The sequence below is a fragment of the Pagrus pagrus genome (genome assembly GCF_965226575.1).
Source record: "Pagrus pagrus genome assembly, chromosome: 23".
Lineage (NCBI taxonomy): Eukaryota > Metazoa > Chordata > Actinopteri > Spariformes > Sparidae > Pagrus > Pagrus pagrus.
In genome coordinates, this window is record NC_140205.1 from 22,974,736 (window position 1) to 22,998,071 (window position 23,336).

Sequence of the window (23,336 nt, forward strand, 5' to 3'; positions counted from 1 at the left end):
AAAAGAAAAAATTTGTGGCATAAACACCCCAGCTGCTAGCCTGCTAATCATGAGACAGAAGAGGGGATAATTCTGTCTAGATGTGGACTGGACATTAAATTTTCCAGCGGCCCTGATTATCATTTATTGAATGTCTTGTTAACTGCATATACATTCACCTCTGTTGAAAAAGGAGTGGTTAATTGACCAGTTGGTGGACGTATGTTGGCTCAGGTTTATAGCCTATCAATCTATGCTATCAGTAGAAGTTTTGGGCTATTTTTATGGAGGTAAAATGTCGCCATCTCTTGGTGAATTTAATTCATAACAGTCATATAAGATTAGATAAAATAAGACAAATTAAGATAATCCTTTATTTGACCCACAATGGAGAAATTTAAAGCGTTGCAGCAGCAAACAGCAGTGTAGGAATATAGAACCTAATGGCAAAATTGGCAAACAATTTTTAGGTGTGCAGTACCCGTCTGCAGCCTGCATAAAGGGACGGAACTAAAGGTCGATTTGTGATTGGCTGGAATTCAATTGTGGGCGTGGTTAAATGATGCCAGTGATTGGCTCAGATTCGAGTGTGGGCGTGGCTAGATGTCGCTTGTGATTATTCACGCCAGCCGTCAATCAAATTCAAAAGAAGAAGGAGGTTTCCCGCCCGCCGTAAAAGAGAAAGAAGAAGAAGAAATAGAAGAGATTTGCTGCTGTTGAAGTGTACTAAGACGACATGTGAAACGTTTTATAAATTCATGAAAATGGCCAGGAAGGGTTTCATATATCGGACTTTTTCATGAATTTATAAAACTTGCCCAGACGCCCGGGACAGGATGTAAAAACAGTGGACATGTCCGGGGGGCCTGTCCACTTTTTTGGTCACCTAGATGTTAGTACATTGCCTGCACCGCGCCCACCCCCTTTTTTTCAAAAAAAAGGGGGTGGCAGGAGGAGACATGAAGGCATCTGATTGGTTCTTTCAACTCGGACTGAGAGGGAGGGATTGGTCAGAGTTTTCACAGGCCTGCAGCTGCCACAGAGGTCTGATTTATTTTGTTCCTTTTTCTGAACAAGAAGACCATTTCACCCAGTATAACAAAAAGTGTCGCTGAACAGGATTACCAACTATACCTTTAATTGCATTTTAATCTTTGTGAGGCTAGTATTTACATTAATTTCATTGTGTAATTTACCATTAGGACCAAAACAAATCTTAATAATCTGCTTGTATGATGGATTTCTTGTCATAACAGGGTCCATGCTGAAGTTTGTTACTAAGGGTGACACGGAGCCAGCGGCCAGTACCTCACAAGGGCCATCAAGCACCATGTCTACTGAAGCAGCCTGCATCTGTAAAAGGCTTGTTCCATTGTTGAAAGAGGCCATTCATTTGATTTGTTCCTACTAATAAAGGTTGTAAACCTTAATGGCATTTCGTGATACAGTCATTTTGTAATTGGGGGGGGGGGGCCTCAAAATAAAATTCTGCTGAGGGCCCCAATTTGGCCAGGGGCGGCCCTGCTGCGTGCTGTCAATCATTGCAGCAACGCGTGCAGTGTCAGATTACTCGTCTCTTTTTTTTTCTCTCCTGCCTCGGGCTGACTTGGTGCTCTACGTGCGCCTCACGGCAGCGATGCGCCACCTTTGCGCATTTGCAGAGAATGCGTCCCCTTGCGCAAAATGGGGCTCCCCATGGATCGTGGGGCCCTACGCACAGTGCGTGTTCTGCGTGTAGGGAGGGGCGGCGCTGATTACAATGATCAAATTGTAAATTGGTGCTGATTTAGTCTGACAATTGATAATGTTGCTGTGTGATTCAAATATTTCTCTGGCTCCTCTTCCTTCCCTCCTCTTCTTTACATCCATCTTTTCTTAACACTGTCTACCTCTCTCTGCTCCCTCTCCCCAGGATTCTGACCTATTCCTACCTGCTGTCCTTCAATGCCTGGCTGCTGCTCGCTCCCATCATGCTGTGTTATGACTGGCAGGTGGGAAGTATTCCCCTGCTGGAGTCGCTGAGCGACGTGCGCAACGTGGCCACTGTGCTGCTGGCCGTGGTGATGGTCACTCTCTGCCTGCACTGCATCTTTTCACTGCAGGTAAGGGCAAGAATTTACAGATAGCATAGCATTCACAGATACTTGTCTGTCCTCATTACCTCCATCAAGGAAGTTATGATTTAACTTGTACTCTAAAAATAATTCAGTGGCTTTGTAAATATTACAATAATAAAGCATTATACTACCTTAATTATATCTATGAATGTCACTGAAGTGATTGTTTGGGTTGGACATACAAAAATAAATGCCTAAAAATCTACCAGGTAACTTTGTCTTAAAATGAAGTCTATTATTTAAGTTTATTCCATGGTCTGGGTTAATACTTGGTACTGATTGGCTGGAAGGTGTGAACTAACTTTTGATTTAAGGAGCCCTCTAAAACTCAAGTAGTTCCAGTGAAACTGCCTGTTTACTGTTTACTGTTCTCTATATCCTGTTTCTAAATTAGCAGCATCGGCATCAGCTGGCTGAAGTACGGAAGCCCTAAAGGGCCATGCATTCATACATTTTATTTCCTCCGTTTTCCCATGAAAACGGAGGAAATAACGGAGGAATAACGAGTTAATTTCATTTGTTTTCTCGGGATCTCGAGTTAATATCTGGAAATAACAACTGCCGTTTTCCCGAGATAACGGGATAATTTTCTCGAGATCTCGAGAAAACAAAACGATAGTGTAGTATATTAAATCATCGCAGGAAACACCATTCAGTGTAGCAATGTCAGAGGAGCAGGAGCATATCGATCACCACGTCACATATTTTTTCAATCAAGGCCTGACACAGGCTGAAATAGCATTATGCCTTGCTATTACAGATAATATACACATTAGTGTGCATAATCTAAAAAGACAGTTAGCAAGGCTTCAGCTATATCGGCGGTGCAATCTAAGTCAGCCTGATGTCGTTGTTAACTACATAGCTGACCAGCTATGTAGTTAATGAGGAGATCTGGAGTAATTATATCGTTATCTCAGGAAAACAAAGTCTCGTTATCTCGAGATCTCGAGAAAATTATCCCGTTATCTCAGGAAAACGGCAGTTGTTATTTCCAGATAATAACTCGAGATCTCGAGAAAACAAATGAAATTAACTTGTTATCATGGGAAAACGGAGGAAATAAAATGTAGGAATTCCGTACTGAAGATACCTGGAGGCTTGAAATAAATTAAATAAAAAAGAAAAATGAATATCTTATTTGAAACACCAAGTGTAGTCCCTCACTGCATCATGCTCTGAGCACCACAGGGTGGCACTGTGACACACAAGCTGCAACAAGAAGCCTACACTCAGGGCTGTAGTAAATTATAAAGTGAGTAACCTGAGTATCCGCTGGCTGAACTTTCCATAACAAGTAATGGATTACTCATAAATAGGTGAGTAGTCCTGTTTGATTTTAAAAAGCTGGTTAAACTGATTTTATGTGCGTTCACTCCTCACTACACTGTCCCTCTGAACGCACTGTATCAAGAGATCCTCCCACATCCTGTTCACTGTTCAACTCTCTACTTCAGACTGCAGCCGGACACACTTTTATTAATTTGTGGACAGTGATGTGGCTGGTTAGCTAGCCTATCTTATTGTTTCAAATGCTGTTATGTGTACTGTTTTTCGACCGTATGCAATGTTATGGACTTTGAATCATGCTAGTATAACGTTAGCTGTCTGGCTAGCACCTGAGCTGACGGGTTCAATGAGCTGAGTGGAGTTTATCTGCCGTTGCCAGGAGTCGTATCTAAGGTCCGTCTTATTTACTGGACGTTTCCATAACATAAGAACCTGATAGGATTGTAATGATTGTTTCAGCTATTAGTCAAACTCTCCGGTGTTACCAGGGAAACCTTTTTTTTTTTTTTTTTTTTTTTGATTGCAAAACACACAAAAATATACTCAACTGGTCATAATGTTTTGTTTTTTCTTCTTTGGCAAGTGACCATGATAGAGTATAAGCGGGATAATGCCCTCTGGGGTGTCCATAGTCAGGAATTAATGGACTATGACTCGGATGGTTCAGGCCTCCCTTTTGTCCATTAATTCCTGATTATAGCTCCTCAGGCATTATCCTTACTTATTTCACCAAAATAATTTGAGTTAAAAAAATCATAGTTTTAATATTTACTCAATATTTTCTATATATTTTTATCTAAATATTTGAGAATATGAGAGTAATTGTACTGGTCAGTTACAATAACTGCAATTATTACTTATTCCAAATCAGTATTTGTCATCATCAACAGCAACTTAAGAAATTGAAACTGAATTCACATAGTAAGTAACTGAGTAAATCAAATCAAATCAAATCAAATCAAATTTTATTTGTATAGCCCAAATTCACAAATCACAGTTTGCCTCAGAGGGCTTTACAATCTGTACAGAGACGACACCCTCTGTCCTTCGACCCTCGATTCGAGTGAGGAAAAACTTGCCCCAAAAAAAAGGCCCTTTTAACAGGGAAAAAAAAATGCGGAAGAAACCTCAGGGAGAGCCACAGAGGAGGGATCCCTCTCCCAGGACGGACAGACGTGCAATAGATGTCGCATGTACAGAGACGATCAACGAGATCACAATGTATTCAATTATAAACGACAGGAGTGAAAGTACATAAAGATGTATTACAGCAATAATAATGAAATGCACATGGAAATGTGATTACTAGTGATAACAGTAGTAGTGATTAATGGTAAGGATAGTATGTAGTAATGCATTACAATAATAGTAGTGGAACGTATGTAACAGAGATGTGACTAATATTAGCGACAGTAGTGGTGGGTGTCAGGCAGGGTCATGGCAGTAGGCGCATCCACGATCCGGCAGGGCCATAGCAGTAGGCGCATCCACGATCAGGCAGGGCCATAGCAGTAGGCGCATCCACGATCAGGCAGGGCCATAGCAGGGGGCGCGTCCACGATCAGGCAGGGCCATAGCAGTGGGCGCATCCACGATCAGGCAGGGCCATAGCAGTGGGCGCATCCACGATCCACGACCCGGGCGCAGCCAGGATCCATGGGAGCCTGTAGGACTAGAAAGCACAAGGACTCCGGGGAAGAAGTAAGTCAGTGACATGCAGAGATGGGGCATGTATACAGGCATAATGTATACAGATGGAGAGGAGAGGAGAGGGGAGGAGAGAGAAGCTCAGTCCGCATTGTCCCCCGGACTAGGCCTATAGCAGCATAACTAAGAGCTGGTCCAAGACAGGCCTGGGCCAGCCCTAACTATAAGCTCTATCGAAGAGGAAGGTCTTAAGTCTACTCTTAAAGGTAGAGAGGGTGTCCGCCTCCCGGACCAAAACAGGAAGATGGTTCCACAGAAGAGGAGCATGATAGCTGAAGGCTCTGGCTCCCATTCTACTTTTGGAGACTTTAGGAACTACAAGTAATCCTGCGTTCTGGGAGCGTAATGCTCTAGTTGGGTGATAGGGTAGTATGAGCTCCTGGAGATATGATGGTGCCTGACCATTAACAGCTTTGTAAGTGAGGAGAAGGATTTTAAACTCTATTCTTGATTTTACAGGGAGCCAGTGCAGAGAGGCCAATACAGGAGTAATATGATCTCTTTTCTTAGTTCCTGTCAGTACACGTGCTGCAGCATTCTGGACCAGCTGGAGACTCTTTAGAGACTTGTTGGGGCAGCCTGATAATAGAGAATTACAATAGTCCAGCCTGGAAGTAACAAATGCATGGACTAGCTTTTCTGCGTCTTTTTGAGACAGGATGGGCCTGATTTTTGCAATGTTACGTAGATGAAAAAATGCAGACCTTGAAATTTGTTTTATGTGGGAGTTGAAGGACATATCTTGATCAAAGATAACTCCCAGATTCCTGACGGTGGTGCTGGAGGCCAAGTTAATGCCATCCAAGCTCGCTATATCATTAGATAATGCATCTCTAAGGTGTTTAGGACCAAGTACTATAACTTCGGTTTTATCTGAGTTTAACAGCAGAAAATTGCAGGTCATCCAGGTCTTAATGTCCTTGAGACATGCATGGAGTTTAGTAAGCTGATTAGTTTCATTTGGCTTTATTGATAGGTATAACTGTGTATCATCTGCATAACAATGAAAGTTTATGGAGTGTTTCCGAATTATATTTCCTAGAGGGAGCATATATAAGGTGAATAGTATGGGTCCAAGCACGGAGCCTTGAGGAACACCATGACTAACCTTGGTATACAGGGATGACTCATCATTAACATGTACAAACTGAAATCGATCCGATAAATAGGACTTAAACCAGTTTAATGCGGGTCCTTTAATGCCAATTAAGTGTTCCAGTCTCTGTAGTAGAATGTGATGATCAATGGTATCAAATGCAGCACTAAGATCTAGTAAGACCAGGACAGAGACAAGTCCTTTGTCAGAAGCGATTAGGAGGTCATTTGTAACTTTCACCAGTGCCGTCTCTGTGCTATGATGTGCTCTAAAACCTGATTGAAAATCCTCATATAAACTATTTTTATGAAGAAAGTCACATAGCTGGTTGGCGACTGCTTTCTCAAGGATCTTGGAGAGGAAAGGGAGGTTGGATATAGGTCTATAGTTGGCTAAAGCTTCTGGATCAAGATTAGGCTTTTTAAGAAGCGGTCTAATTACAGCTAGTTTAAAGGATTGTGGTACGTATCCTGTTAATAGAGACAGGTTGATCATTTCTAGTAGAGATGTGCTAATTAAAGGTAAAGTTTCTTTCAGCAACCTAGTTGGGATGGGGTCTAGGAGACAAGTTGTTGGTCTAGATGAAGAAATCATCGAAGTTAGTTGGTGGAGGTCGATGGGAGAGAAGCAGTCTAAATATAAGTCAGAATTTACAACTGTTTCTGAGGTTCCTGTGTTTAAAGATACAATAGTGCCAGTTGAGGGCAAGCGATGATGGATTTTGTCTCTAATAGTTAAAATTTTATCATTAAAGAAGCTCATGAAGTCATTACTACTGAGCGTTGTAGGAATACATGGTTCAGTAGAGCTGTGACTTTCTGTCAGCCTGGCTACAGTGCTGAAAAGAAACCTGGTGTTGTTTTTGTTTTCCTCTATTAATGACGAGTAATAGCTTGCTCTGGCATTGCGGAGGGCCTTTCTATATATTTTAAGGCTATCTTTCCAGGCTAAGCGGGATTCTTCCAAGTTGGTGGAACGCCATTTCCTTTCAAATTTCCGTGATGTTTGCTTCAATTTGCGGGTATCCGAGTTATACCAGGGTGCTAACCTCCTGTGTTTTATAGGTTTCCTTTTCAGGGGGGCAATAGAGTCCAGTGTTGTTCGCAATGAGCCTGCAGTGCTATCAACAAGATGATCGATTTGTGAGGAACTGAGGTTAGCGGAGGAGTCCTCTATTATATTAAGACATGGCATTGAATTTAGTGCCAGCGGTATAATTTCCTTAAATTTAGCTACAGCACTATCAGATAGACATCTAGTGAAGGAGTTTTTGCCTAATGGTGTGTAGTCCAGTAATAGAACTTCAAAAGTTATTAAGTGATGGTCTGATAAAAGAGGATTCTGTGGAGAAACTGTTAGATTTTCAATCTCGATACCATAAGCTAGAACAAGATCAAGGGTGTGGTCAAAACAGTGAGTTGGTTTATGTACACACTGAGAGAAGCCAATAGAGTCTAATAATGAGATAAATGCAGTACTAAGGCTATCATTAATGACATCCACATGAATATTAAAATCACCTACAATAATTACTTTATCTGATTTGAGGACTAGACTTGATAAAAACTCAGAGAATTCAGATAAAAATTCTGAGTAAGGACCAGGTGCTCGATACACTACAACAAATAGAACTGGCTGTAAAGTTTTCCACGTTGGATGTGAAAGACTCAGAACAAGGCTTTCAAATGAGTTATAATTTAATTTAGGTTTAGGAATGATTGACAGACTTAAGTCATAAATAGCTGCAACACCACCTCCTCGGCCGGAGCCTCGAGGAATGTGAGTATTAATATGACTAGGGGGAGTGGATTCATTCAGGCTGACATATTCTTCAGGATGCAGCCAAGTTTCAGTAAGACAGAATAAATCAATATTACAGTCTGAAATTAAGTCATTTACTAGTACAGCTTTCGATGACAGGGATCTGATATTTAGGAGTCCGCATTTAATTCTCTTGTCTTGTTTTGAGATTGCAGAGTTGCTGTTAATTTTTATTAGATTTTCATGCACAACTCCTCTTCTGTGGACTTTTGATTTGATTAATTTAATTAACTGAGTTAAAAGACTAATTATGGATGTTTCACTCACCAGTTGTTGTCCCTGTTTGCCCTGTTTAGTCCACTGTCCTCCATAGGACAAAACCATGTGAACTTCACCTTAAAAAGATTATACAACTTTTTTGAAAGGCTTCAGGCTAGTACCTAGATTCACATTCACTCAGATTCAAGTTAACTTTATTGTCATTTCCCTAAGTATTTGCATACTCAAAATGAAACAAATACCATTTCAACCAGCTCCAAAAACATCCACCTTTAAAAAACATTCAAAAAAGAAAAAGACACCACAGAATGGCAGCATTCACAGCTAGTAGTGCTAGTTGTGCTAGTTGTAGTAACGTTAGATTGATTATCCATCATTCCATCATCATTTTGGATGCAGTTGTGTGGAAAGGAAGGGAAATAACAACGGCTTGCCAGTGTATTTTGTTAATAATGCTGTTTTTCCACAATGCAAATATTACGATTCTGTTCTTTGTTAGTCTTTGTAACACGTGTCAGATCAGAACTTGTTGGTTTACATTAGTTATTGTCATTTCTGTTGTTGCTGGTTAGTTGTAACTATTAGTGAATCTAATCAAATCTGCTGGCAAAGGGCCTTTACAAAGAGTTCGTCCTGGGATGGCCACCCACCCTGCACCTGCAATTCCTCCACTTCTGGGGTGAGGGGGCTTCATCAAGAAAGTATCATAAATTAAAACATTTAGTAAATTTAGCACATTTGTCTTGTTAAATACACATATACACATACACATAACATCAATTACAACAACTATATTGTGTTTCAGTTGTAGAAGTGCTGCCATTTCTAATGACAATAAAAAAAATTACAGTTTAATGGGTACTGAAAAACAAACTATTCTAAACCACAGAACAGTAGTACACTACACTAATTCAATTCAGTGCCTCAAGCAAGCCATGGTGGCCGGATAACGGATCCCTCTTCGGCCGCTTGCTGTCACTGCTAATCGCTTGCATCCCTATAGTTCTCAACCAATGCAAACAGCATTGAAAAGGTAAAATTAAGACTTTGAGTTTACCCGACGGTGTTGTTAACCACTCGTCAAAGTTACTGTTCATCGATGTTGTGTGTGTGTGTTACAAATAATAGGCTAACCGTAACGTTTCCCCCAATCCATTACTGCTACAGACAAAACTGTAGGCTTGCGTGCCATGGCTGAACCGCCTCAAAAAAAGGTTCGGAAACCACAAAGATTTCTTGACAACGATCGGGAGAGATTGCCTTGCCTCCACATGTCCAGGCTATCTCATCACGCGTTCTGCACAGTGTGCAAGACAGACATTGACATCAGTCACCAAGGGGCAACAGGTAACGGACACAGTCCCACACACAAATACTCCCCACCCCCCAAAACATAATGATATTAAAAATAAAAGGATGATAAGAAAAAAACGTTCATAGTGTCAATAGGCTAGCATATCACACCCGCCATCCTACCCATTAGTGGGGGGCAAGTAGAAAAGTGGTGAAATGTCTAGGCTAGGTGCTGATTAATGTAAGATAAATAAATAGGATAATTACAGAACAGGATTTAGGTTAGTTATTTTTTTTTAGCCTAATTGAATTTATGAACATTAAAAATGACCATGACATTATAACAGGGAGTCCAGCTGTGACAAGCTATTGTAGCTCAAGTTAATGATGCATAGCATAGGCCTATTGGCTAGGCCAATGTGATGGCAACTGACACAATAGGCATTTAATGCAATGTCACCCTTTTAAAAGCCTGAAATCTGAAATTATCTGAACCATGTTATTTATTAGCCTATAATCGTGTCTCTGCCAGGCTTAAATCTTGTGCTTTTGTAATAGTTGCTTTAGGCCTATTTAAAGTTGGTGCTTTAAGAGTAAATCATTGCTTAGACTACTTAATTTCCCTTCAGTAATCAGAAGAAGGCTATGTGTTAACCTGGTCTGACTCACATCTTTAACGCAGACTTACTTAGGCCTATTTATTAGCTCACTCCCCCTTCCTCTTAGTTAGACTAACGAAAATATATGGGCACAAAATATTGGACAGGATATAAGATAACATTTGTGTAGTTTTACTACATATACAGCCATTCATCCACTCCATCCCTCTACACATTGATAATTTATTGTAATCTAGGAGGTAGTGATGAGCCAAACAATGTAGCTGAATATAAATTACATGTATCTAGTTTTCCTTTGAATGAAGTGTGTGTGTGTGTGTGTGTGTGTGGTTCATAAAATTTGTAACAACATGCAGGAATATGACCGACTCATAGTATCATAATCTCCCCCCCTCTCCACCTACATTTTCAGATTGCAGGCGCCATGTGGAAGGAACAAAGCACAAGAAACTGGAAAGTGCCATGGCCTCAGTCCCTAAGATCACCACAAAGTTTTTTGGAGATCAAGATCTACGGACCATCCGGGCAGAGACACTTTTCACAAACTTTAAAGCAGAGCACAATTTGCCAGTGGCTATAGCTGACCATGCTGGACCATTACTTAAGAAGATGTTTCCAGATCCAAACCAAGACCAAGACAGCAGCTATAATGAACACACTGTCCTCGAATGATGAACAGGTCATCAGTGACCTTATGTGCCGTTCCCCATTCAGCATTGCAACCGATGGTAGCACAGACATGGATGATGTCAAGCTTTATCCTTTGTCCGTTGTCCGTGTCTATGATCCCAGTGTTGGAAAAATAGCTGTAGTACTCCTGGAAATTGTTGAGTGTAGAGAGTCTACCGGCGAAGGGATATACAATCTCATTGACCAGGAACTAAACAAAAGGAAAATACCATGGGGCAATTGTGTAAGCTTTGCTGCTGGCAATGCCTCTGTTATGCAGGGGTTAAGAAAAGGTGTCGCGGCATTCACTAAGTCACAGAATCCCCACATTTACATGGTTGGCTGTGCATGCCACCTGATGCATATAGCTGCGGAAAAGGCTGCATGACGTCTACAGTATGTATTGACATTGAAGACATGCTCATCGTGATCTACTACTACCTTGACAAGAGTAGCAAGAGGAAAGCTTTGCTGTGTGACCTCCAAATGCTGTGCGACACTTGGCAAATGTGTCAATCAACTCCTCCAGCAGTGGAAACCTCTGACTCTGTTTTTTGCTGAAGAGGCAGCTCTCACACCTACCGCGGATAAGCTTGCTGTCTCAAAGACTTTGTCCTCCAGCTTTTTGAAGACCAAAGTCCACCAGAGAAAGTCCAAGACCGGACCAAGCTCCACACAGCAACAGGCAAGGCCTACACTGAAACAGCTGCAGGCAGGGTCTACACAAAAGCGGCTAGAGGCAGGGTCTACACCCAAACAGTTGCAGGCAGGGCCTACACCTGTTACATCTGCTGTTGCTGCTGTTTGAGTGTGTGTGTGTGTGTGTGTGTGTGTGTGTGTGTGTGTGTGTGTGTGTGTGTGTGGTGAGCAGAGTGGTTTCAGGTGTGCCGAGACGGAGCAGAGCCCCATCAGCTGCATCTCATCCTGCAATCACCTCAGCCTACTTCTACTCAGTCCTGCCACACTCTCACTGCCAGATCGTAGCCACTGTTCACACCCGCCTGCCTGCTCTGCTCCACCAGTCTCCGCCTGGTAACACCCCAGCCTGCTCCTTTCTCTGCCTGCTCCCCCTCCACGGACGCCCTGGACCTGGACCTTCACCCTCACTCCCCCTCTGAGCCTGGCCTGCTCTCTCCTTAGCCTGCCCCCTCCACAGACGCCCCTGACCCTCAGCTTGCTTTCCCATTTAAACAAAAAATAAACTTGTGAAACTCCACCTGTACCTCTCCGCCTGTCCGCATTTGGGTCCTCACACTACCGTCCCCTTAACAACACCCAAACAGCTGCAAGCAGGGCCAAGCACTACACAGCTGCAGACAGGGCCCACACCCAAAAGGCTGTAGGCAGGGTCTACATCCACATAGCTGCAGGTAGGACCGACACCCAAGCAGCTGCAGGCAGGGCCAAGCACTACACAGCAGTCAGCTCAACCGAAAAGGAAAAGAAGATGGAAAAAACAGAGGTCACAAAACCACAGAGGGTGTATGCTTTCTTGACTGACCCATAGTCCAAGCTGTATGCCCTTTTTTTTTAAAAAGAGCTATACCTTTATTTGAAACCGCAAATCAGAACCTGCAAAAAGAAGAGCCATGTGTGCCAACATTGCTCCAGACATTGGAGCGACAGTTACAAAAATTGTTTTTGGCCTTCTGTAAACCTGAGTGTGTTGTGGAAATGACGGAAGAAGTAAAGAGAGGATGCCAACTCGGTCTGTACAAATCCAGTGAACACCAGTTGCCTGATGATGAGCTGTCCATTGGACATGACACATAGACATTTATCAAAAGTCAGGCTAACTTACCTCTTGGAGCTTTCTTCAGCAATGTAAGGAAATATTTCAAAGCAGCTGAGTACATGATGCCGTAGCTGATATAAGCAAACAGCCAAATTTTCCTCACTGACATACTTTATAGACAGGTTCCCCTGCTTGTTGGGAAATGGTGTTACAGTGGATGAAGTGGAGGAGGAGTTTCGGCTCTTTCAGTCCACCACCTTGGATAATGGTATTCTTACCAAACAGGCTGATGAAGAATTAGGTGTGATGGAATCAGGAGGGAAGAAACTTTTTGCAAACTGCTCCACAGTTATGCTTGGGGTGTGGATCTTTAGCTTGGTCACTAAAAACAAAACACAATGTTGTGCTAGCCTAAGCACAGAGATGCTTAGTTCTCTGGTGACAAGAAAAGTCATGATTGCCTCCAAAGGCAGCACTTGTTACAAAGAAACTTTCGCTGACGCACTACTTAAAAAAGCCAAATCTGCAACCTTTAACAAGTTAAACAATGCAAATGTTTAAACACTATGCATGGAAAATTTGAATCTTTTTCGTTGTTTGTTTTTAGCAAACTGATTTTGATATTGATAACTGCTGGTTTTGCGCATTTATTTAATGTTTTGACTTATTTATTTACAAAGAATGTCCTCAGTTTACTTTTATTTCATGCAAGATTCTCAGGTGGAAGAAGTTTCCATGGGCTATGCCTCCTGTACAACAGTTTGTTTCCAATAATATAATAGTAACTAAGAAAAGTAAAGCATTGGGCTACTTTTTAAGTTTTTTTTTTTACAAGGTTAAGAGCCCATGTGAAGCAACAGGTAGACAGCTAAAACAGTTAAATGTAAACTATTTTCTTCATGACCGAAACACTTGTCCAGCTGTTCTGACAATAAATCTTGATTGGTGAAAGTATATTATGTGTATATTATGTATTATGGTGTTAAGTATCTCACTGGTGGGTGGGCAACGGTGGAGCGCACATTGGCGGTGGGCTGGTGGTGCGCGCGGCGGGGTGGGGGGTGGTGGGGGGTTTGTACTCATAAAATTTCTACAAGGTTGGGAGGTCTGTAATACCTGTAATACTTGTTGTCCTCAGCGCTTTACAATCTTATTCCTTTTTCCCCACAATGCCTCTCATTGATGGCAAACATAATTTAGTCACACTAAACACTGTCAGGTGTTACTGCTACTCTCTTTTCAGGCTGTTCTGAAGATCTGTATACATACAAAAAAAGTCACAACTCTGGCATGCTTGTGAGAAGCTCTGAAAAGTCAAAATTTTCAAAATCATTTTCTTTTAATCCATCAAAGCTTCAGTGGAGCAGGAGATGGTGCTCTATGCTTCTCAGTGTGCAAGTAGAATTTTATTTGCCCAGAGTTTTGTGCTTGGAAAATCGTTCTTTGAATTTGGGAGAATTTAGGAGAAGGAGGCTCCTTTCTCCTTGCCCACTTCACATCTTGTTTTTTTTTTGTTTTTTTTAAACCTTTTTTTATTGAGAGCACTGAGAGCCATGCTCAGGAAAACCCTGATCACATTCACATCTGGAAACCTGGAAACCTCCTAACTTTATATTTTAACTTTGTTTTAATTCATCAGTTTAAAAAGTTGACAGCACGCTGGCGTAGTAATTAGCACTGGATCCCCCCTCAAAGTTGCTTTCTAGAATTCAAGCTGTCCTGATTGATTTCTTTTGGGATTAACTGCACTGGATTCCTCAGGCCGTTCTGTTTCTCCCAAAGGGTTATTCAAAGTGTGTGTGCCCGATGCCATTGTTCATGTTGTTGGAGAGCTTATTCAGAAAAGTGGGGGGGATTTTCTCCAAACAAATGTTCATATTTGGTTTTAAATTCAGAAAGTCAGCCAAACACAAAAGTCAATATCAATTTTATTTTTGGACAAGCAAAGATGGCTGTTTATGTGAGCAGGAAGAGGAAAATTGATGGCTTAGTAGACACTGACACTGTTGCTCAGTAGGATGGTCAAAGCGCGGGTAATGATTGATTTTAATTATTACAGAGATGAAGGATGTCGATCAGTTCAGCCTGATGTGGGCTCATGGTGATGTGTTGTGCTCTGTGTTTTTTTCTGAGGAGTTATTGTGATTTTTTATAAATGACTATTTATTTATTGACTTGTCTGTGTTTCTGAACATGATCATATTTATTTGTAAATTGTTTTTTGAAAGAATGACAGAATAAAGTCATTCTTAAAAATCAATCTCCCTCTGTCTGTCTGTCTGTCTGTCTGTCTCTTTCTCTCTCTATATATATATATCTCTCTCTGTCTTTCTCTCTCTCTGTGTCTCTCTTGTTGTCTTGTTGTTTTTTGTATCTTGTTTATTGTTATATAATATCTTGCATTTTTAGAAACATATTGTTAAAATTCTCTCTCTCTCTCTCTCTCTCTCTGCAGAGACAGGAGAGCAGGGAGGTGTTGGTGGGAATGTTGTTCCTGGTGTTTCCGTTCATTCCTGCCAGTAACCTTTTCTTCAGGGTGGGATTTGTTGTGGCCGAGAGGGTACTGTACATGCCAAGGTAAGTCAAGTGAATATGTGCATGTAGCTGTAATTATATTTTTATTGTGTGTGATTTCTGCTAGTGCTCTTCTATAAAGAATAAGTAGATATAATAATTTTATAATTTTGGTTGGTCTCTGTTTATTAATTAAATTTTAAACAAAACTTGAAGGTTTTTGTTCTTTGATCAATTGGTTTATTGCAGTCTCTGAAAATACAAGAAAAAACAGTGAAAGAAAGAAAACTAGGGCCGGGACTTTAACGCGTTAATTAAGATTAATTAATGACACAAAAGTGAACGTGTTAAAAAAATTAACGCATTTTAATCGCACTTATTTTTGCACCGCGGAACGTTTCTCACTGGATGAGTTTCAGGCGTACCGATTATACTGGAGCACAATTATTTAACAAGTTAAAAAGCCGCCAACACTGATCACTGCCCATGGATCTATAAAGTTTTAATGTAGCCTGAACGCAGCTCAAACCGACCCGGTGCCTCAGCACTGCGACCAAGCTTTGATAAACACACCGGATCCGCGCCGTTTTACTGTGTTTTAAAAAGCGCTCGTCGCAGTGGAGCTGAGAACAGCGGAGTTTCCTCTGCTGCAGCTGAACAGCTGACATGTGGTCAAGACGTAGGTGGCCTACAGACCTGTCTCTGTCTCACGGTGCATAAGACTTCAACCTCAGAGCTCTCTGTCTTCAGACTGGCCTGACCTGTCCCTGAACATCACACAGGGAAAACATAGAGCTGCCTGTGTTTTATTAATGTTTACACCAGGCTGAGTTCAACAAATCAGTTTATGCTACTGTGACTGAAGAAGTTAAATACAGTAATCATCATAGTGTAGTGGCAGGAAAGACCATTTACCAAATAACGTGTTACTTAAACATTTTTCATTGTGCTGTGCTCTAAAAATAAACTAACAAACTAGTGTAGAGTCCTGTATAAGGAATGTTCAGCTGAAATTTTCCCCTTAAATTTAGGTTCTCAGGAAAATCGCATCTTATCAGGTAATCGTTAATCGATCGATAACGTCCATCAACTAACGATTAATGAATTAATCAATAATTTGCATCCCTAGTCTGTTGGTCTTGGTTAAGTTACCACCTTGAGAAAAAAAATAAACAATGTTTTGTTGCTTAAGGTTATGTATTCAGTCATTATTCAATGGTATACTAAAACCCATATGAAAAAAATTGCTTCTCACTGTTCTCAGGTCAAATATTTATATGCGATTAAAAATGCGATTAATTTCGATTAATTAATTACAAAGCCTCTAATTAATTAGATTATTTTTTTTAATCGAGTCCCGGCCCTAAAGAAAACACATATACCCATACATATACCTATAATGTCCAACTGATGACATATGTATAGTACCCTCAAAAAAGGAAAAAGAACAAAAGAAAAGAGGAAATTTGACAAAAAAGAAGCCAAAGCTTGTGACGCCTACCCTCATCACAAACACTTTGCTGTATACATACCCATAGAAGCTACATAGTCCACATCACAACTACTGTATACGTACAGTATAAATACATGGCTTCACACTGAAGTAAATGTTCAACCCCTCGTTGTTACACAACAAAACAAAATGTCATTTGTCAGAATGTGATGGGATATCCAACAAATGTTGTGTAGTAAACTGTCAGCCCTAAATTCATTTATTTGTGATTTTGTGGCCCAGATCACACTGGAAATATGTTAAGTTCAATGAAGGATGGGCAACAAGTTATCATACTTTGGGTGCCCAAGAAACTTCTCTTGTTATTATATTATTATATAAAGTGACTATTTCAGTGCTGTATATGCAAGTTAACACTTACATCATTGGGACAAACGGACAGAATGTGTTAAGACAAGAAAGAGACATCCTCATGTGGAACATTTGCCGAATTTAGACCCAAATAATTAAGAATTTGTCATAGATAGCGTTTCACAAGGTTTATTATGTTTATCCTCATTCAACAACGCTCAAAAGTGTGCAATTTTTAAGGGAGTCTGGGTACATTGTGGTTGCTAGTAAATGCAGTCAGGCAGTGCGCAGGTTAAAGGTAAAACATGTAAATTAATGTGCATTACAGTAAACCAAATGGATTTCAGACAGCATGTACATTCTGCCTGTTGTTGTGTCTTCTTCATTTATCTTTCAGACGTCCTGTCACTATAACAACAATGACATTGTTATCGGAGATGCATCAGGACGCATGAGTGTTTACACTACAAAATACATGTGGTCAAATACGTCTCAGACCATCTTGACTAGTCTTCTGACTGATGGGATAACAGTGTGTGTTGGTAATTGTTAACACTTGTATTTAGATCTGTCCTCTTGTATTCTGATCACCTGAGACACAGTAATGCCAGGTGTAAACAGACAGATTAAGTCACTGCCAGCCTTTCTCAGAAAGAGTATTCTGAACTCTTGCTGCACAATATGCTAAAAAAAAAAGTAATATTGCAATCATTTTGACAGAAACTGCAGTTATCTGTATCAAACCAACATGTTTTCTTCCATCTGGAGAACAAGATCTGCAGGTCAGAACACCTCTGCAGTACTGCAGTACTGCAGTACTTCATCATAATAAAAACATAAAAAAGATGGGTGCGGTCGACCCATGATTACTGAGAACTCATGTAATAATTTAGTAATGACTACTGAATACTCATGGGTCATCGTGTTAATAGGCATCATAGCCGGTGTCTTCCCAGCGCAAGATGGTCTCTAGTTTCCTTCTCACAGTGTAGCAGAATTCACCATGACCTCTTTACCTGAACAATTTATGATGTTGTACACAGTATCATTGTAATCCTTGACCATCAAAACATGGGGTAGACATCACCTTTTCTCTGTTGTCATGTTTGGTTTATGAGATATGATGCTAAATACATAATTCTGTTATGGCAGAAAGATAAATGGCTGCCACATGCCGTTGCATGCTTTCATACGATTTTTTCACATCATCACCTGGACTATATCATCTGGTTTTATCAAAAAACTGCAGCTTCATTGATTTGGTTATAACACTTGGTCATCTTACGATTTGGATAATATTTTGATACATTTTGTAGCCCTGCCTGAGATATTCTGGATGAACTTGTTTACAACATGTTTGATCCTTTGAATGTGCATTTCTCTTGTCACCTCTGACTTCGTTGTAGTGATTTCTTTGTATTTTCAGCTTTCATCGTTTGACAAATGTTCCTTTGTTGAACAGTGTTATTACTGATAGGCCCAGGTAGCAATAAACCAGGATTTTCCTTTGTATTCAATAAACACAATTAAAGAATTCAAATAAAGACCGTGAAAAGTCATGAAAACCTAATCTTTATGATCCAAGCATGTCACTGGCTCAGCTGTACAAGATTTATCATCACTAATGATATTAATGTTTTCAGTAAATACTGACATTAATCACTTTAAAGATGCAATAATGTGAGAGGTTCTCACCTCGTCTCAGCTCCGGAAAGCACTTTGGCTGTTCTTTGGTGTGTGTGTACGTGTGCAGGGGTGGTTCCTCAAATGGGCAATATGGGCAGCCGCCCAGGGCGGCATTTGTGGAGGGGCGGCATGAGAGCCCGCAAAAAAAAAAGAGCGCGGACAGTCGCCCCCAGTAACCAGTTCTGTAGCAGCCGCCTCTGGGCTTATCTCATCATCTCGGCGTATCGCCACTGGTGCCTTAAATTAGTTTGCATTCATTTCATCCGGTATTTGTATTGCTCATTTACGTATCAAGATCAATTGTGTCATGTTGCCATGTGGGGAGCGGGCGGCTGGGCCCCCTCTGTTTTGTAAAGGTGCGTCTGCTGCAGCTGAGAATGTCTCATATACAGAGGTGGAAGAAGGGGAAGGGGGAGGGGGGCGGAGGATGGGTTCATTTACTGCAGTGGTTCTTAAACTTTTTACACCCTGTACCACCTGAGAAAATATCCAGCTCTCCAAGTACCACCATTATGACCCATGTAAAAATACAGTAATAAAATAAAATTAGGCAACCCTATTCAGCTAAATATAGTTCAAAGAGGAGTCAAAATTATTCCCAATAGGAATATTACTTATTGTTGACTTGTCAGCCACAATCACACTGTGCAAAGGAGTAGCACTAGAACTGGCACTTAAACTATGGCGTGATATTTGTGTGACATTCATGAAGGAGCAATGGGAGATTTTGAGCACAGAAAAATATATCTGCAAGCACATAAATTATATTTTGAAGAGAAATTATGCATGAGCAAAACATAAATGCATTTGAGCAAACAAAAATACATTTTGTGCTAAACAAATGTATTTGCATTTAGCCAGCAAGAGTTTGAGAGCGCAGTGGTTATTATTGTGCATTAAAATAGATAAAAGCAAACATGCAAATACATTTATTGAGCACAAAATATGTTTTTGTTTGCTCAAATGAAATTATGTTTTGTTTGCGCATATTTTCTCTTGAAAATATAATTTATGTGCTCAAACTCTCCCATTGTTCCTTCACAAATGTGGCACAAATATCACGCCATATTAAACTCTTTCACACAACTATAATGCAGGGGCAACCCCTCACACACATACAGTTCATACACATAGAAAGTGAGAACATTAACAATAACAACTGTTCAGTGATCATTCAAACACTGTGTCAGATCTGCCCAAGATCACAAAGTCAACAATTTGGGAAATGCAATATACCTGTGTGCAATAATCACAGCAAGAAACAGCAAGATGAAACACTTCTTCTCTCTCTGTCTCTCTCTCTCTCTCTCACTCTCTTACACTCGTACACACATGCACGCACACACACGCACACTAATGAGAAGGGTGTGCTTGCCTCTGTGAACACAGTCCTGCGATATTTGGCTCAATTGAGGTGAGCTTAAGTCTCAGGTAGACACAGTTGTTCACCAATTGTGTGTGGCTTACCGGCTTTTGCTATGCAGAGACCGGCACGATATGAGGCTCCCTGTGCCTTAGGTACGGGTGTAACACAAGATTAAATGGTGGACTTGGACTGCTTCAGTTTGTCCCGCTTTTTAAAAAAAAAAAAAAACAACAACAGTTTTTTTTCTGTCAGTGCTGCATGCTCTGCCGTTTGAGATGCAATGGTTTCATTACTCAAAACATCACCACATACCACACACTGGGGCCTGGACACTTCCTCCGCCCCGCTCCAGCTGAATCCAAATTTAATGTGACCGGCCTCATATTTTCTTACAGTTGTTTGATGTTTGCAGCTTGTTGGTGCTGTGGATACTTCAGGGACGCTGTTGTGATCACTGTCATCCACTGCCGTTTCTGCCGTAACGTTATTATCCTCTTGATCCAGACTTCTCTTTGGAAGAGATCCTGTTTGGATTCACAACTGCATTGTTTTTAACTCTTTTTAGCTTCCTCCGCTTACGATCTTTTTCTTCGCCTTGTAATGGCTTGGCGTGCGCACCACAACCTGACTACGTAGCAGGCTGACCGGCGGTTCGAACAACAAAAAATACAGTTAAGGCTTAACTTATTTTAAACCCATTTTCATTCATCTCACGGTTATGGTGTTTTCATTTCACTTGCCATCGTATTTTGATAATATTATACGTCTTTAAATTAATTTTATTAAATTTTTTAAAAAGCAGGGTATTTGGGAAATTCCTCCGCGTACCACTAGAGGGAGCCCGCTTATCACTCTTGGTACACTATAGTAACCATAGTTTGAGAAAGGCAGATCTACTGGACCTCAGCTCTCCCTACTGGTAAGGGGGAGCGGTGAAGCAGGGCATTCATCTTATCCACCTTATTCCTAGCCCCCATGATGCCTTGCATGAATTATGGGCGCGACTTCCGGTCGCGTTTGTTTACATGGTAACGGTAGACGCTAATCCGGTTTTCATGAGGGTTAGAGAGGTAAAACGTGGGAACATCAGCTGTCAGAGCTTAAACGAGACAACATTACAATTCCGTTGCCTACTCATATAGAGGGGTGGGAGGATGACATGAAGAAGTGGCCTAAGATAACATACAGCTGCATTTTTAGCTACTTTCTTAACTCTGTCGCTTCGGACGGGGAGGCAATGAATAATCTGAAAAGCTCTGAGGCATATCAGTGCCTGCACAGTAATAAGTAAGTATTAATAATTCATAATAATATTATATAATATAATATATACTGTAATATTATATATAATATAATATATACTGTAATATTATAATATAATTATATATATAATATATATATATTATATTATAATAATTTTATAGGTAAGTAAGTAGTAATATTTTTTGTCAACAAAGTGAAAAGAGCACATGTATAACGTTTTAGGTAGTCTTTTCAAGTTAAGTTTTTTCAGCCACATCCTTCTGGGTTCCTCATCCTTCGGTAGGCGGTGGAAACTGTGCCGATTCTCACAACAACATTCTCTCTTAGTCCGGGGTCCATGTTCAAAACATTGCTCTTGTAGCCACAAATTTAGCTTGGTGTGGTTATTAGTACAACCGCGAACAGCACAACATGTTCCCGAGCTGCGCAAGGACATTTTTAAATGCCACCGGAGCTGATCATCGTTTAGAAAAGAAAACAGTAAGAGACAACTTTCAAATAAACTGCTACGGGAAACGAAAACTGCTAGCAAGCAATGGCTCACTGCTACTTCCGTTGAGAACCGGAAGTTGTACCCATAATCGTTTCTGCAGCAACGACCCCAGGAATAAGGTGGATAGTGCACAACTAATGCAACCAGTAGGCTAAAGTCAATCACATCACTGATTGCTTCCAAATAAAGCACATTTCAGTCATAATTAGACAGACAGACAGACAGACAGACAGACAGACAGACAGATAGATAGATAGATAGATAGATATTCCCGAGGGGAAATTAGGTTATCAGAGCAGCGGGTACATTCAAATACAATTACAATCAAAATACAAGGGCAAATATAGAAACAATAAAGTACTATATGCAATATATAAAAAACAATAAAATACTATATACAATAATAAAATAAAATATTGAGGTAGATAAAATAAAATATTGAGGTAATAAAATGCTGAGGTATTGAAGAGAAAAGGTAAGTGAAATATAAGGTGCAAGAGGAAAAGGTGCAGTATTTACGGTAATACACTGCTCAAAAAAATAAAGGGAACACTTAAACAACACATCTTCGATCTCAATTAATGAAATATTGCAGTTGAAAATCACTATTCAATATATTGTAGAGTGCGTTGAGAACAAAATAACATAAAAATTATCAATGTAAATCAAAATTATCATCCCATGGAGGTCTGGATTCAGAACCATACTCAAAATTAAAGTGGAAAATCACATTGCAGGCTGCTCCAACGTCAACGAAAATTCCTCCAGACAAGACAAAATGAGGCTCAATAGTGTGTGTGGCCTCCACGTGCCTGTATGACCTCCCTACAACGCCTGGGCATGCTTCTGATGAGGTGGCGGATGTTCTCCTGAGGGATCGCCTCCCAGACTTGGATTAAAGCATCAACCAACTCCTGGACAGTCTGTGGTGCAACGTGGCGTTGGTGGATGGAACGAAACAAGATGTCCCAGATGTGCTCAATTGGATTCAGGTCTGGGGAACAGGCAGGCCAGTCCATAGCATCAATACCTTCATCATGGAGGAACTGGCGACACACTTCAGCCACATGAGGCCTGGCATTGTCATGCATTAGAAGGAACCCAGGGCCGACTGCACCAGCATATGGTCTCACAATGGGTCTGAGGATCTCATCCCGGTACCTAATGGCAGTCAGGGTACCTCTGGCTAGCACATGGAGGGCTGTGCGGCCATCCAAAGAAATGCCTCCCCACACCATTACTGACCCACCACCAAACCGGTTATGCTCGAGGATGTTGCAAGCAGCATAACGTTCTCCACGGCGTCTCCAGACTCTGTCACGTCTGTCACATGTGCTCAGTGTGAACCTGCTGTCATCTGTGAAGAGCACAGGGCGCCATTGGCGTATTTGCCAATATTGGTGTTCTCTGGCAAATGCCAATCGCCCTGCACGGTGTCTGGCTGTAAGAACAGGCCTCACTTCTGGACGTCGGGCCCTCATACCACCCTCATGGAGCCTGTTTGAGCAGAAACATGCACATTAGTGGCCTGCTGGAGGTCGTTTTGCAGGACTCTGGCAGTGCTCCTCCTGTTCCTTCTTGCACAGAGGAGGAGGTAGCGGTCCTGCTGCTGGCTTGTTGCCCTTCTACGGCCCCCTCCACGTCTCCTGTTGTACTGGCCTGTC

The 23,336-nt window shown here is 41.0% G+C and overlaps 1 protein-coding gene across 1 annotated transcript in view; it reads left to right on the plus strand.

Annotated features, from left to right (window-relative positions):
* The window catches only part of tmtc1 (transmembrane O-mannosyltransferase targeting cadherins 1), a 274,776-nt gene that overhangs the window by 174,359 nt on the left and 77,081 nt on the right, over positions 1-23,336 (plus strand). Inside the window, exons 7-8 of the mRNA XM_084346518.1 lie at positions 1,892-2,081; positions 15,002-15,123. Coding sequence (XP_084202644.1) covers positions 1,892-2,081; positions 15,002-15,123 — 312 coding nt within the window. The remainder of the gene's footprint in view (positions 1-1,891; positions 2,082-15,001; positions 15,124-23,336) is intronic.